The 15,546-nt window shown below is 47.5% G+C and overlaps 4 protein-coding genes across 4 annotated transcripts; 1 reads left to right on the top strand and 3 right to left on the bottom strand.

Moving 5' to 3' along the window:
• Positions 1-578: 578 nt before the first annotated feature.
• C8Q69DRAFT_99092 (major facilitator superfamily domain-containing protein) lies at positions 579-2,825 on the bottom strand. The gene is made up of 5 exons (XM_028634258.1): positions 2,384-2,825; positions 2,085-2,325; positions 1,968-2,036; positions 1,469-1,918; positions 579-1,404 (listed from the first exon to the last, which is right to left on the bottom strand). Exons 1-5 carry the CDS (start codon positions 2,699-2,701, stop codon positions 848-850), a joined length of 1,635 nt encoding a protein of 544 aa, XP_028482113.1. The 5' UTR covers positions 2,702-2,825; the 3' UTR covers positions 579-847.
• Positions 2,826-8,398: 5,573 nt separating this feature from the next.
• Positions 8,399-10,106, bottom strand: C8Q69DRAFT_98882 (putative succinyl-CoA synthetase alpha subunit). The gene is made up of 7 exons (XM_028634257.1): positions 9,768-10,106; positions 9,663-9,691; positions 9,487-9,613; positions 9,367-9,429; positions 9,276-9,301; positions 9,131-9,213; positions 8,399-9,055 (listed from the first exon to the last, which is right to left on the bottom strand). The coding sequence occupies exons 1-7, from the start codon at positions 9,932-9,934 to the stop codon at positions 8,555-8,557; spliced, it is 996 nt and encodes a 331-aa protein (XP_028482112.1). The 5' UTR covers positions 9,935-10,106; the 3' UTR covers positions 8,399-8,554.
• Positions 10,058-12,366, top strand: C8Q69DRAFT_493523 (histone acetyltransferase). The gene is made up of 2 exons (XM_028632189.1): positions 10,058-10,613; positions 10,667-12,366. The coding sequence occupies exons 1-2, from the start codon at positions 10,307-10,309 to the stop codon at positions 12,088-12,090; spliced, it is 1,731 nt and encodes a 576-aa protein (XP_028482111.1). The 5' UTR covers positions 10,058-10,306; the 3' UTR covers positions 12,091-12,366.
• Positions 12,367-12,875: 509 nt separating this feature from the next.
• C8Q69DRAFT_479303 (hypothetical protein) lies at positions 12,876-14,039 on the bottom strand. The gene is made up of 4 exons (XM_028631434.1): positions 13,791-14,039; positions 13,673-13,730; positions 13,488-13,580; positions 12,876-13,412 (listed from the first exon to the last, which is right to left on the bottom strand). Exons 1-4 carry the CDS (start codon positions 13,826-13,828, stop codon positions 13,335-13,337), a joined length of 267 nt encoding a protein of 88 aa, XP_028482110.1. The 5' UTR covers positions 13,829-14,039; the 3' UTR covers positions 12,876-13,334.
• Between the last annotated feature and the right edge of the window lie 1,507 nt (positions 14,040-15,546).

Genomic DNA, 15,546 nt, shown 5'->3' with positions numbered 1-15,546 from the left:
ACATAATAAAACGCGGACAGCCATGTAATTATCAGTCTCTGAATAGGTGCAATTCATAAACGACAAGGTTTCAGATCAGCTCTAACGATATTACTCCATAGGGAGTCCTATGGACATGTTCTCAGAGAGGATAATGGAATGTGATAGACTACAAGCAAGAACTAACTAGCTGTCTTGAGTAAGTAGGCATGGAAGCTGGAGTGCAAAATATAAAAGTCGCTACATGGTTAATTTGCCGCTCCAGCATCTCAACGCAGGCTCTAACCTAGAGACAAATGGTAGGGACAACTCCGTGTTCTATATAATTTGAATAAGCTCCTTAGTTGTATATATATAGCCATCAGGTTGATTTGACAACGTCTTCTATCTATGGTCTTGCAACAATTCCGAAAATATAGCAATAAATAAAAAAATAAAAAAAAACAGTATTGTCAACCGTCCCTGTAAAGACTCCATTTCCTGCGCCGAACATGCCAAATTTTGAGAAAGTGCCAGACCTCTAAATACCGATGACGTACGCGCCAAACCCTAACGCTAAAATTCAAACAAGCGTAAATGATAAACAGTAATCCAAGAATCATAGAACGATTGCAGTGGGTTTAAATGAGAACGATTGGAAAGGAGCAAGCGGTAGTAAGATGCAACAAGAACCGGGGAGGGGGGGGGGAGGGGGGTAAGGGGGAAGGAAGAAGAAGAAAATAAAAGGGGAAAAAAAAAAAGAAAAAACACCGGGGAAAGAGATAGAGACCATCGCCATTCCGTATTTGATGGCTGATACCTAGATCCCACCTCTTCTGATTTTGTTGATCTTTTATCGTCGCAAGCGTAACAGATTGTCCTGCCTGTCTTACTTCCCCTGCGCTTTAGCATTCAATCTCTGTGCTCTCGCGGCTCGCCAGCCAGCACCCCATTTCTGTTCAACCCACAACAGCGGACTAAGAACTGCCGTAATTCCTGCCAGCAGAAGAAAGGTGTATCTTGGTGTCAAAGCGTCGATCATGGGTTGGGCAATAGCTACACCACCCGCCCCGATCAAGCAGCGCATCAGGTTGTTGACCGCAGTTGCACTGGCACTTGCTCCAGGATATAAGTCAATGACAAGAGCGCTGTTGATACTGAAGACGGCAGTAGCGGAGTAAGCAGTCAAAAATTGTAATATGATCGGAACCGCCATGTGAGTCTCGAGAGAGAATCCGTAACCCACAGTTGCGATAATAAAAATAGCAGTAATCCACCAGGTGTTGCGCATTCGAGCATACTCGATAGGAAAGTCTGCATGTGTCTTGCTGTTGACAGGGGTATCGGCCGGATATCCATGGCTGTTGCGGTACTCTGCTTCCGTCTTTCGGTGGTTAAAGTCCATCAGGTAGCCTGTGGTGAAAGATCCTGTCATGCAACCCGCACCTATGAACATGAGTGGTCAGTAAAATTTCCGTCTCGGAAGTTTGGAGGACAAACGAATACATACCATTTGCTAGAAAAGTCACCCCGACCATTAGTGAGTTCAAATGGTAGATCTCCTCGAAAAGGGCCGTAGTAGTTGAAGTGATCATGCTCCAGACAGTATATACAATACTTCCAAAAAAGAGAGTGATAAAGACATCTTTCTCCCCCAGAAAGCGTAGTGGCGCGAAGATAGTGGTGAATGTGACTTTTCGTTTCGGTTGAACATCGTCGGGCTCTGGATCTTTGGCATCTCGTTGACCAGTGATCATATAGATGACTGGTTTATGTATACCGGTAAGTGGGACAGTGCCGTTGCCCGCAATTGATCGCAAGGTCTCAGGCAGGAAAAAGACGATAGTAGTGAGAGACAAGCCTCCCACTATTGTCAAGAACCAGAATATGGCACGGAACCCAAGAAACTGAGTGATGATTCCACCAAGAACAGGACCTACTGCCTGACCCAACATTCGAACTGGTGACTGTCAGCTTCCTCCTCTAATTGTCCGGGGAGGTTTTCTTACCGCCACCGAAGGCGCCAATGAGGCCACCTCGTTCCGCAGATGTCGTGATATCTCCTATTACTCCAGCGCCTGTATTGATCAGTGGGTGGTTCTCAAAATGCGATTTGATTATCTTACCGATCGAGATCGTAGCGGCACTACCTGCGGCTTGCAGGGCCCTAAATGCCATGAGTTCCCCATAGTTCTGAGATACGGCAAGCGCAATGTTCGCGATAAGGTATATCGCGAACGTGCCCATAAAGATGGGACGTCTACCGATAACGTCTGAGTAGGATCCCCAAAAGGATGGCGCTATGCCTTGCACGATCATGTAAATCGTGATAGTAAGAGTGGCAAGGGATAGAGAGACATTGAGTTCCTATAGCCAACGTTAGTCAAGATTGTAGATAACTGGAAGACACAAATTTTCCCCATACCTTTGCGACTTCACCAAGAGCAGGGAAATATATATTAGACGACAGAGGAGAGAACAAGGCTGCAATTGAGACCAAGTACACCATCTGTTTCTTGCGAGCGCGGGTAAAGACATGATATGGCGGTGGTTGAGGTTTTGATTGACTCTCTGGATCTAGACTGTTGGCTGTACTGGGGACCGATATTTGGATCGATATTTGGTCCTTCTCTCGAGGTTCGAACTTTGGCGATCTGATCGACTGGGCTGGAGTAGTATCCTGACTGTGGATAAACCTGGCGTCTAATGTATCGCTTGGAGCGATTTCTCTTTGAATCTCCATGATGGGCTATGTTCGTTTCGTTCATCAAAAAAAGAAAATAAACTCGAAAAAATGTAGAAGATTGAATAAGGAGAGATATCCGGTCTTCCTACCTAAATTGCATGCTACTCACCAGCCAACACACGGACGCAATCGAGCCATATATAGCATAGAATCGGGGGCTCCGTGTATCTGGGAGGCGATAAGGCCGAAATCCACATGGGTCTATGCGAAGAGGAGCCGTGAGAGAGCGTTCTCCACAGTGGGTATAAACTAACAGCCTAGGGGAGAACGATATCACGTCCAGAGGATCTAGTCTAGAACGGTTGACGAACTTACAGGATGAGTCTCACCAGACGTAATTTATGTTCCCTCTGGTACCGCTATCCCTTTTGGGTGAACCCAGGGAGTATGTCCCTACTGGCTAGTTAGTAGTTGCCTGTACGTTGTAGTTTACAAAGTTATCTCACAATCCTTCTTGATGCGTAATATGCGAGGCACAATCTTCATCTCCTGAGGCAGCATCAGCTGAATTATCCATCAAGACCGGTCCACCACCGTCTCACTTGGCAACAGATATAGTATGTCGTAGCGTGGGCGGATTGAAACGCCTACACTATCCTGGCAGCACCTCCTGCATAGGTTCTGGCATAAATCTACAGATAGTTAGCTTTGTCTCTTTCACCATCCATGTCCACGTCATTTAATTTTCCTTTCCGAAACATCGCTATAGGCGGACTCGATGAAGTATCGTATACACTAGTAAACCGTCATTATTTGGGGCCGGTCAGGCAGCAAAAGACTCTAAGTGCAACCAGGCAGTGATACTACCAGGGTCTACATATCCCTGGATGGCTAAGCTGCATGTAACAGAACTTTAAATCGGCCTTCTCCAGTCTCATTGCTGAATATCGTTCGGATACCAAGGGGTAGAGAACCTTGGTATGTCACAGCTCTTCCGTGGCTTGTCGGATCGAGTAGGCTTACGGTCTGCTTACGCTCGATTAACCATGCTTCATTTCCTCCGTACTCCGATCCTTCTTGGCTCTTTCTCAGTGACTGACAAGCCAAGCAAATGCTAAGCAAATGCTAAGCAATTGTAGTGGGCTTGGCTGCAATCGTCGTTGCGACGTCAAACGCAATCCGGCAAAAGCGGAAAGGAAAGGACTGAGCGAGATAACCATGCTGCATGTGCTACGTCAAAAAAACAAAAAAGAAAAAGAAAGAAAGAAAGAAAGGAATCCCACTTCCTTCCTGAGGTCCTCGCAGCGCACACATACGCGTCTGTTCCTTGGGAATGTAACGGCTTTGATCATTACCGTTCGAGGCAAGAGATACCTAGATATCTCGAAAGATGGAGTGACGTGTCTCAGCACACAATGGCTAACACCCGGATACAGCCGATTCTTTTAACTAATTGTTATTAGTTAGTCAACTAGCTGGACACCTGAATAATAATAATAATAGTCAGCACTATTCGCAGTGCGGGTGTGGCCATTGATACCTATCTCTTTCTCGTAAGGAGTCTCCTACCTAGACTAGATAGCGTATCTAGCGGGAGTTCCTGGAGGTAGGAAGAAGCTACGGAACTAGCGCGAGGATCTGATGGTCAACGAACGCCACCTTTCCATACAAATGGACTCGATCTGCGCACTAAGTCTGAATAGTGGTCGCAGTTCCGGTGCTCGAGGACGGGAACGCCGATCAGCGGGTTCCTGTCAAAGCATGCCTTACCAGGTACAACGAACAAAAATAGGCGCTACGGAGCCCGAACTTGGCGAACCAATCTTGACCTCGGGAAAAACTGCGACAAGATGAATCGACGCGAGAACATAAAACACATTGGAATACTCGTCACAAGGATGGCAGGTCGGCCGAATGTCTTGGATCTCAGTCACTGCCAAGACGACGATCGAAGGAGGTATACTCAAACGATCTGCAGGAGTTCCTGGTCAACAAACGCGTGGCTTCGAATTAGGGTCCTATAGTCAACCTCGGCCAATCGTGCCCACTCTCATGTTCGACAAGGAGAGTCCCTGGACCCATCCAGAATCACGTAGTTCAACTTCATGGTGGCCATCTCCAGATATGCATCAGGGACGAGATTATGACTGGGTCGATCGCTCTCCTTTGCGAGATGCTTGCGCGGCCAGCTCAAGAAGAATCTATGATGACTGTGGGTAACGGACAATTATTAATTAGTTAGTTAACTAGTTAGTTAGTTATTCTACGGGGTAGTTATGTAACTATGTATGTACATACCTAACCTGGTCAAATCTGGAGTTTCGAATCAGGGATTCACGTACTTACTGTAATTTAGGGGTCCTGAGGTTTCCAATGGGCGGTGCACGGTGACATGCTCATCTTCGGAATACTGCAAGCGCGGGAACCAGCCTCTATTTCGGTAAAGCCAAATCTTGATTCAAAGACCTGATTTTTTTGGGGGGAAGGGGGGGGGGCCTGTCTAGTAGTCTACCTACCTAGTCTATAATGACTTCTGCACAAAGACATCAAAGAGCAACCCAGTCGGTTCTACGAAAGGAAGCACGAGCTACAGGGCTTAGAAAGCGAAGATCGACTAGTTAACTACACATGCGATGTCACCCGAAGTTTCACGGAGACATACCGAGAGTTCTAACTAGGTAAATTATTAGCCATCAGAACGTCCGGAAACAAAATCCTTGCCGATTCTGCTAGATCGATCCGGATGCATCCTGCGCCAAGAATGCCGTGACACCGACTGGTCCTCTATCCTGAGGTCAATGCTACTAGGTAGTAGGTACTAGGTTCAGAATAGCTTGTACTTATGCTCTGTATACTCCGTACAGTGTACCTATAGAAGTCAGTATAGTTTAGGTAGTTACCTCTCATCTCGGAGTTTATGACGGCCTGCGAGGTCCTCTTTGGTACGGCAAGAAACCAGCAAGTTCTTCACTGAAAAAAGGGAAAAAAATAAAAAATAAAATAAAAAGAGCTCTAAACTAGATGCTGCAGGAATGGGCTGCCAAGATTAACAAACAAGAATCTCAATCACACTACGAGTTATAGTACCCCCCTGGTGCCAACTCCGAAAACCGGCTATGGCCTGACTCGTCGACAAGGCCGGCGTCCAAAGACAGAAAAAAAAAAACAAATGTCGAGTTAGAATTGCTTCGGTGTCTGAAGTTGAGCACGTTCTATCATTTCGCGCCATTCAGACATTGAGCCATAAGGCTAGAGGTCTCGACCATGTCCAGTGCGAGGAACTAGACACACCAACGTCTGGTAACAAAAGATAGTTGAGATCCACATCTGTGACAATCAAAAGCTAATTCACCACTTTTAAAAAGTATAGATGGTCAGTCAGACCTGAAGAACTTGCCACCTCCAACCTCCGTCGCCTCCAGCTCGAGATGCCAAGAAAGACGGCTGTACTCATTCATGCATGAGATGAGTCCTACCGGCCCGAGTGAAACTCGCATTCTCCGACGGGATACTACCGCTTGTCGGCTGCATAAGTAATAATAACTAACGGATATGTGCTTCTTGGGATCAGTGTAACATCGCACATACATAAGCGTGATCGAGTCCAGCAAACCCACCCACCCGCGAGAGTAGCTTGGGAGTTTCTCTTGGCTGCATGGGCTTGTAAGCAAAACACTCAATATTAAGACTATCTAGATGGTTCGAGGTGGTTATCTTATTGGGTACAGATAAAACTCTCATTCACTACATAAGGTCCCCATGATCTTAACGATCTGGTATGGTAAGAACCTCTGGATATCCCACAATGTCGGATTCGGATCAAAGGAGCTGGCTGGGCAAACCCACCCCCACACCCAACCCACCTCGGAAAAGATAACGCAGAACCGTTCTCGATCACGATATCTTCCGAGAAGAAATACATCTCATGGAGCAATCGGAAAGTTTATCGCAGTGGAGAAGAGTCCAAAGCGTTCATGGAACTGGAACGTGCAATACATGACTCGACAGGGATTCTTGAACACTGCCACCAAGACATGTTGATCATCTGCTTGTCAACCGAACTGCCTGCATATAGATCTCATCGGAATTTTTCAGCAAGATCGAACAAGACGTCAAAGAAATATCCGATCTCAAGATGAAAAACACACAGACCAATTCCAAAGCTTGTTTCTACAAAGGGGTTGATAGGGCAATGCGCAGCTCTTCTCTACTTACTCAGAGTGAGTGTCTGCTTCCAAGAGCTTGGCAAACAGATCATGCGAAATATCGACGCGACCGAGACCTGCACTGCACCAGTAAGGCATGCTCTCAGTGTCACTCAGGCGAAGACAGGTTTGACACGTCAACGCGCACGAGGCCCGATACTTACTGTCGAGTCCTGAACCACGAAAGCAAAAGCCGAATCTAGACATACATTCGGGATAACATGCACTACTTAGCTATCTCCTGTTGATATAGGATTCCACAGGTCCATGAGCCCGGAGCCTTGTCAGATCTCAGGTTTTGTATCGATTCCTGAACGGGCACGGAAGCAAACAGTATATTGAACATCTAGCCGGCCATGCTACTTGCTTGCTTGACTTTGTCTCGAAGAAGGGAGGTTAGCCCCCTCTTCATCTCCTAATTACACAACGAATCCGGAATATAGGGATCTAGCAGGCTCTATCATGCCAAGAACGTGACACGAACAGACAATAAACATGACACGTCGCGCGTCCTTTGTGCGCTGATGTTTTGATCCTGATTTCCAATTATATTCTCTCTCAGGTAAGTTAAATATCACCTCTATTTTTATTATTGTACCTTGAAAATCTCCAGATGGTTGGTGTATGATTCGAGAGGATATACTGTCGAGCAAGTTTACTGAGGTAAATGCAGTCCATGTCCTTATTCTATAAAACCATATAGATCAATACTACACACTACGCTACACCACCAACCAAAACAATAAATAAAAAAAAACCCCCCCAGAACCTCACAGCCCCACAACTCCTCTATTTCATAGAGGCAGTTTGGATACCACGAAGAAAAGAAAAAACCCTCCACCCCTACTTGTGGCAGGCAGGGGCTTTCAATCTCCTTTATCTCCAGTAATCCCCTAAGGCTGCATGAAGATTTCGAATAGTTCATAGCTAGACTTCAGAACCTACCTAGGCAGGGTCTAACCACAACACTACCTTGGCTCCATGTTGAGAGGATAGACCTTGTTGTGATATATATATATATATATATGGAGTGGTGTGTGGGGAGGGTTTCTTTGTCATCACGTGTTTATGGTCTTACGCGCATGGCAGATATTTGTATGGTATGAAACAGTCCGGATTGCCAGCTTGTGTGCAGTAGAAGCGGTTGAGAATGAAATTATTGGCTTTGAGAGAGCTATGCAGCATTATTATCCCTTCTTCTTCATACGATTTTCTCATAGGAGAGGACACCCTCCGAGAGGTCATGGTATATTAGGATATTACTCTTACTTTGTGTGAGTACCTGCAGTTTGTTTTGGTACTCGAAGGAAAAGGTGGCCTTCTCTTGACTGTCAGTGAGGCAGAAGAGCTCGGCTTCGTGTCTTGCATATCTATGGGCTACCGATTTCGCCATACGAGCTCTATTTACAGATACAGAAGCATCATGAACCACCCGCTCTCATAGTCGAAGAGAATTCTCTATCAATACGTTTCGTTTCGTTGGGAAAAAGTATCGAGATCTAGCAACGATGATGATACACCAGAAGTTGAGCAAGGGAAAAGTTGAGAATTAGGCGGCTAATCCGGGAACAGCCGCTACTGTCCGTCTGGCTGAGGGTATGTTCCTGACCCGAATTCCTCTCTCCGACAAGATACACATATCCGACATGGCCAAAGAAAAAAAAAAATGTAGCATAGAAACGGTTACCGGCACGGCGATAACATCTTAGACGAGATCTCTCTTCACGAACTCATTCAGAAGGGCCTTGCCCAGGGCAGCAGGGCTTCTCTCAACGATGACACCAGCAGCCTCGAGCGCGGAGATCTTCGAGTCGGCGCCTCCCTTGCCACCGCTGACAATGGCACCGGCATGACCCATTCGTCGTCCGGGGGGAGCACTGATACCGGCGATGAATCCAACGGCGGGCTTGTTGTATTTGTTCTCGCTCTTCAGGAATTCGGCGGCGTCCTCCTCAGCGCTACCACCGATCTCACCGATCATGATGATACCGTCAGTCTCCTCATCCTCGAGGAAGATGCGCAGGCAGTCGATGAAGTTGGTGCCGCTGAAGGGGTCACCACCAATTCCGACGACCAGAGACTGACCAAGACCAGCCTGGGTCGTCTGGTTGACAGCCTCGTAAGTCAGAGTTCCGGAGCGAGAGACAATACCGATACGACCGCGCTTGTGAATGAATCCAGGCATGATACCAATCTTGCATTGGCCCTATATAAGTCATAATTGTTAGATGTCGTTGGGCTGTGGGCCAAAGTGCGGAGGTGATGGAGAGTGGGGACGCACGGGAGCGATGATTCCGGGGCAGTTGGGGCCGACCAGGCGAGTCTTGCTCTGAGTCTTCAGCATGTCGGTGATGCGAACCATATCTGTTGAGCGTCTGTAAGCATTTATCCGGGTAGAGTAACTGTAAAGGGGAGATCCTTGTTACCATGTTGCGGGATTCCTTCCGTAATGCTGTCAGGGTATTGTTAGTCGGTGAGCTGAATGAACTATACAACCCAAATAGACGCAACACGCACCAAACAACGAGGGGAATCTCTGCCGCAATAGCTTCTTCGATACCCGCAGCGGCCAGCGGTGGGCTAGCGATCTATTAGCAATCGAACGCGTCTCGTCCCAATATGTCTGCGAGTCCTTACGGGACGAAGATGGCAGAGGCCGTAGCACCTGTTTCCTTTACGGCATCGCTAACGTTGGCAAAGACAGGCTTGCCCAGATGAGTCGAACCGGCCTTCTTGGGGTTTGTTCCTCCCACGACCTTCGTGCCTAATGATGATGAGCGCTTATCGACCAGGGCGACCGTTGGAGACCGTACCGTAGGCGATAGCCTGTTCAGCGTGGAACCTGCACGTAAACAGTGTCAACACCACCAAATCCAGAGCTCTATTCGCATTGAGGGGCCTTTTTGATTGACACGTACGTTCCCTGCTTACCAGTGAAACCCTGGAAGATCACCTTGGTGTCACTGTTTATCCGGAGATTCTTGACAGTCTGAGCATACGCTGAGCTGGCCTGTTGATAGCTGCGTCGCTGCACGGCAGCAGCGTTCTGGAAGGCCGAGGAGACACCGCGTCGAAGAGCCTGCATGACTGCGATCTGTGAGAGACGAAAAGAGCCGGGATGAAGCCAAACAAACACGAAACGAAGGAAGAGTGATGGATATGGGAAAAGCAAAACGGACTTGGTCAGTCCTGGCGCGCCCTGGGGATTCACCGAGCTGCGCAAAGGGGACAAAGCTTAGGCGGCTCCCGACTTCTGTTCTTAGCCGACAAACAGCCTCGGCCCTCCTCCACTCTATTTTTTTTCCCTACGAGTGCGACTGCTGCCAACCAACGCCCCACGGATCTTGCGGTGCGGGATAGATAGCGTCAAAAGTCTAGCTCGTTGCTATATCTGTATTTGATCACTGACACTATTTTTGTTCCTGTCCTGCGACCGCCGTCACGCGGTGACTCCACGATGGCGACCGAGACGATGACCATCCCCCCACCATCGCAGCACAAGCTGTCGAAGAACGCAAAGTTGGCCCCGGAAAATGAACGGTACATGCGGGCATGCTCAGATATCGCAAATGCCCTGATCCAGGAATATGAGTCGCAAAAGGATTTCTCGAAGCCCAAGCGGGATATTAACTTGAACAAACTGCGGAGTCAGGTGTCGAAAAAGCATCACTTGAGTACGCAGCCATCTCTCACGGCGATCATTGCGGCCGTGCCTGAGCACTATAAAAAATACATTCTTCCTAAGCTGATCGCGAAGCCTATAAGTATGTGTGGCCTTCTCCTCTGATATCTTCCTGGTTGCTAACCTGTGATGAAGGAACGTCTTCTGGTATCGCCGTGGTGGCGGTTATGTGCAAACCCCATCGATGCCCGCATATCGCCTACACCGGAAACATCTGCGTCTACTGCCCGGGTGGACCGGATTCTGATTTCGAATATTCGACCCAGTCGTATACCGGATATGAACCGACATCCATGCGAGCAATCAGAGCGCGTTACGATCCTTTCGAGCAGGCTCGAGGACGTGTTGATCAGATCAAGTCTCTGGGACACAGTGTGGACAAGGTCGAATACATCATTATGGGTGGAACGTTTATGTCGCTTCCCGTCGACTACAGAGAGTCGTTCATCTCACAGTTGCACAACGCTCTGAGTGGATATCAGACCGATAACGTGGACGAGGCGGTTCAGGCTGGTGAGATGAGCAACATCAAATGTGTGGGGATTACCATCGAAACACGACCGGATTACTGCCTGGATACCCACCTTAGTGATATGCTTCGCTATGGATGTACGAGATTGGAGATTGGAGTGCAGAGTCTTTACGAGGACGTCGCGCGGGACACCAACAGAGGCCACACAGTTGCGGCCGTCGCAGAGACTTTCAAGCTGGCCAAAGATGCAGGATTTAAGGTAGTCAGCCACATGATGCCCGATCTTCCCAACGTGGGTATGGAGCGCGATCTCGACCAGTTCCGCGAGTACTTCGAGAACCCCGCCTTCCGAACCGATGGCCTGAAGATCTACCCGACGCTGGTCATTCGAGGAACAGGTCTCTATGAGCTCTGGAGGACAGGCCGATACAAGAACTACACGCCCAATGCGCTGATCGACATTGTCGCCCGTATCCTTGCGCTGGTGCCTCCGTGGACCCGTATCTACCGTGTGCAGCGTGATATTCCCATGCCTCTGGTCACGTCAGGTGTTGAAAATGGAAACCTTCGAGAGCTGGCTCTGAGCAGGATGAAGGACTTTGGCACGACTTGTCGCGATGTACGGACTCGTGAGGTCGGTATCAATGAGGTGAAGAATAAGATCCGTCCGTCTCAGGTGGAACTAGTCCGCCGTGACTACACAGCCAACGGCGGCTGGGAAACTTTCCTGGCATACGAGGACCCGAAGCAGGATATCCTCATTGGACTGCTTCGTCTGCGAAAGTGTTCTGCCACGCACACCTTCCGCCCCGAACTCACCGGCCAGCAGACCAGTCTTGTTCGAGAGTTGCACGTATACGGCTCCGCTGTGCCTCTGCATGGGCGCGATCCACGCAAGTTCCAGCACCGTGGTTTCGGAACTCTGCTCATGGAAGAAGCCGAACGCATCGCCCGAGAAGAGCACGGCAGCCGAAAGATCAGCGTTATTTCTGGCGTTGGTGTTCGCAGCTACTACGCCCGTCTAGGCTATCACCTTGATGGTCCTTACATGTCGAAGATGCTTGATCCGATTGAAGATGAAGAGTAGGCTCTCTCTTCCAATCATTTCACGCGCATATATCTATAACGGTGTTCATGACATTAGAATTTCACGTATGTGAACAAAAAAGGACTAGACGGAAGGTGGGCCTCTCAAAAGAGCCCTGGGCGTTATATCCTGGTCGAATCTTATATCTTTGCATTTATTGGCGTTGGTCTTGAGGAGAATTAAATCCATTTGGACAAACGAAAAGTATTACGCGTGTCATGTATATAGACTAGTAGTATCTCGACGGAATCAAGATTGCATCCATCACATCCATCCATTAACTAGCTACTCAGTTTCATCTAGAGCATTAACAATCGGCCATTTTCTAGATTTTCGTTATCATCCAAGTAACTATAATCCAAGCCGGTTTTAAATATAAGCACATCCCGAACATGCACCGCATCGGCTTCCCGAGCGGATAATGAAACTGCCGGAAAGCAGACAAACGAGTCAGTACCATAGCACGGATGTGCAGTAAAGAGACAAGCCCGCACAAGCCTACGAGTCTTCCTATCGTAATCTCGGATTCAGAACCAACCTGTAACTGTAATAATAGATGGGCTTATTCCACATACTCTTCGTATGGACAATTGAAAAAGATCTCAATAACTACCAGACTTGCTTACTGTGAGTTCTCCTGGCTCATAGTTAACCTGTCAAATCCCAGGATCACGGAAGCCAAGTGGAAAAGCTGAACTCTATTACAGATGAATGGAATTAAAATTATACAAAGGATGACCTTAGAAAGCAACTCAAGCAAATGGCAAGGCCAATGCCAGTTGTGTGGGGCATCTCCTCTCCCGACATGCGGAGGGGCCCCAGTGTGTTATACATGTAAGAGCGATAATTGATTGCGAGAAGTGGTGGGTTCGAACATTCATCTTTCGTTTTGTCTAGTTTCTGATCACTCGATGTACGAACAGCAAGGCAGCGAGACCTAAGATATCACCGGAAGGAAAGAGCGAGGAGGGAAAAAGGAAAAGGAAAAACACCATGAGCAAACAGATCGCATAGACGCCTGGTATGTACCATAACAATAACCAGCCAATGATTTAACAATAAATAGAAAGCGTGTAACCCATAACTTGCAGAAGCCGTGTGATATCGAGTCCACGCTTGTCCATGACACTTTGAATGGGGATAGATCCGATACCATCTTCCCCGTAACAACACGGAACGAACTCGTATCCCACTTCAATGCCATACGCTATCCATTCCCAACAGTATAGTATAGTAGCAATTCTTTATTGGAGTGATATGGCTCCTCTCCGACTGCTCCGCAGGTGGAGGTATGCTTGGAAACCACAAAAAACGAAGAACGCCTGTTTCATTAGGATTGACAATCAGCAATTGCGTTACCGAGATGATGTTCCTAGGACGAAAAGAGTGAGACGCACCGCATAGACAATCACGGCTGTGAAAATGGACGCAGCAACCGCCGGGCCGTCCTCGGGGTCATTCTCTGAGCCGGTGAAGGAGTGGTGGTTTTTCTGTTTACGTTAGCATATCATATCATTCTAGTTATCATTCCGCAAGTCATGATGGCGTCAACGATATCGATCGCAGGGGAAGGTCGACGAACCCCGTATAGAGAACCCAGGACGGAGAGGATGACGATCGCAAAGAGCGAGATCACAACGCTGTCCCATCGTATATTAGCAACCACATCATCTCATCCAAATTGATAAGGCTAGACTCACCAGCTCCAGGCATTCAGCGCAGAGACGACAGGCTTCATCGTGACGGACTGTGGAGGGACGTCGGAGGAAGGTAGCTTGAGAAAATTGGGAAAGCGATAATATCGCGCCGCGACACGGGATAACAAGGAACTTAAGGCTGGGGTAATATATAGCTCGTAGATTTCAATCGCAGGAAAATAGGCGGAGTGTGATTGTAGATGTGAATATCTGCCCAGATGCTCTGGAGCTCTGAGGACGTTACGATGCGCTCCGTTGCGGACGAGGCACGGGGTCGGCCTGGTGGGAGCGTCATTGGCTAGCCGTTTTGGGTCGCCTCCGCCGATGCCGCCTCAGGAAGCACATCGAGTACTTTTCTTTGTACGGCGGACAATCGACCTCGAAAACGATGGATTTGTGCTAGAAGAAAAGAAGAGCTACATTATTTTCATTGTGGGCCTGAAAAGAGCTTTGGATAAGCTCATGACTCAAAATTATATCTACTGAGGATAAATTTTTGACAAAGCCGAACCGGTTGATAAAATCTGGATAACTTCAGGTTTTCCTATCTAAGAAAAACACAGTTGGGCGTGCTGGTGGCTAACTCAAGGGGGAGTGTCAGTGCGGAAATGTTACCTGCAGGTGGTCTGTCTTTTCATCCTGTTCCAGCAGGATCTAACGTTAGGACACAACCTGCTTAGACCCTTCGGATCTATAGGAGTTGAACATGGGATCGGCTTCCCTTAGATCTCGAGTTAAACAGAAAACCTAACTACTCGCTAGGAGATTCGAGATAACTGTGCCGCCGTGCCATTTAGGATTCACTAATCTCTCCACGGGGTGAACTTGCCATTTCAGATCAGTTGATGAATGCAGAGTTACATTCCCATCAGAGCGTGACTGTATTTCCCCAGGGAATCGTAAAGTGTGAAGCTACATTTTTTGGTCTTTTCCTGAGATTTAAAGTATTAGAAACCTCACTATAGTTTCTTCTCCATCAGTTTCGCTTTTCCTCACTCTTCCGGACCAACGCTTATATCGTCTATATACACAACCATCACATTAACGGTAATTATAATTCAATAGACATTCTTGTAATATTCTACAAGATCTCCAATATATATGCTTCAGATACGTCATTACTGCATTTCTAATGCAGCTATCATCCGTGATGGTAAAACGCCGATTTCGTCTAGACGCCTGTAAGGGACCTTCCTTCCGCGCAGGGAAAGGGATACTGCTCTGTCAAAGTCAGTGCGAGACATCCTTTCTCTTATTTCTTTTGATTTTTGGTCACCCTGCGAATCGTCATTTTTGCTGTAGGTGATATGTCTCACTTTCGTGTCCCTGAACTCAACGATTACTTCGTCTAGGACTATAAAATAGTCTCTGTTTCGAACTATATGCTGACAGCTAGCTAATTAATGGCAGATCCCTGTCTCTCCACTCCCTCATCGACCCAAAACCAGTCTTCACGATTCCAATGGGTAAGTTACTCCCATTAGTAGTTACGGACGTGCTATTGAACCTTTATTTAGCGTGCAGCTTTTGCGGGGAACTGGGCCATACGGCCAAACGATGCCCGCTAGGAGCAACAGAGAGGGTATATAATTTCTTTCCTTTAGTACTTTCTTTTCAATATTGAATGTAATCATTCGTTTCTCTATTATTGACCACTTATTAGGGAGAGGTATGTTATCTCATACCGAAGCGATTGCTATATCAGTTGAATTGTTCATATATACTAATTTTCGGGAAATCATTATTCGAATAGGTCATC

The sequence above is a fragment of the Paecilomyces variotii genome (genome assembly GCF_004022145.1).
Source record: "Paecilomyces variotii strain CBS 101075 chromosome Unknown C8Q69scaffold_13, whole genome shotgun sequence".
NCBI lineage: Eukaryota > Fungi > Ascomycota > Eurotiomycetes > Eurotiales > Thermoascaceae > Paecilomyces > Paecilomyces variotii.
The sequence above is the reverse complement of the archived record's forward strand: the minus strand, read 5'-3'. Positions and strand labels throughout refer to the sequence as shown.

Bases quoted from the DNA above. Each gene is read 5' to 3' on its own strand.
- C8Q69DRAFT_99092 (XM_028634258.1), bottom strand. From the start codon at position 2,701: ATGGAGATTCAAAGAGAAATCGCTCCAAGCGATACATTAGACGCCAGG. The intron at 2,326-2,383 runs GTATGGGGAAAA...CGTTGGCTATAG, and splicing joins CTCTTGGTGAAGTCGCAAAG to GAACTCAATGTCTCTCTATC. The intron at 1,405-1,468 runs GTATGTATTCGT...TCATGTTCATAG, and splicing joins GGTGACTTTTCTAGCAAATG to GTGCGGGTTGCATGACAGGA.
- C8Q69DRAFT_98882 (XM_028634257.1), bottom strand. From the start codon at position 9,934: ATGCAGGCTCTTCGACGCGGTGTCTCCTCGGCCTTCCAGAACGCTGCT. The intron at 9,430-9,486 runs GTAAGGACTCGC...ATAGATCGCTAG, and splicing joins GCCTCTGCCATCTTCGTCCC to CCCACCGCTGGCCGCTGCGG. The intron at 9,302-9,366 runs GTGCGTGTTGCG...ATACCCTGACAG, and splicing joins GAGATTCCCCTCGTTGTTTG to CATTACGGAAGGAATCCCGC.
- C8Q69DRAFT_493523 (XM_028632189.1), top strand. From the start codon at position 10,307: ATGGCGACCGAGACGATGACCATCCCCCCACCATCGCAGCACAAGCTG. The intron at 10,614-10,666 runs GTATGTGTGGCC...CCTGTGATGAAG, and splicing joins GCTGATCGCGAAGCCTATAA to GAACGTCTTCTGGTATCGCC.
- C8Q69DRAFT_479303 (XM_028631434.1), bottom strand. From the start codon at position 13,828: ATGAAGCCTGTCGTCTCTGCGCTGAATGCCTGGAGCTG. The intron at 13,731-13,790 runs GTGAGTCTAGCC...ACGATGGGACAG, and splicing joins GCGCTGAATGCCTGGAGCTG to CGTTGTGATCTCGCTCTTTG. The intron at 13,581-13,672 runs GTTCGTCGACCT...TAACGTAAACAG, and splicing joins TCCTGGGTTCTCTATACGGG to AAAAACCACCACTCCTTCAC.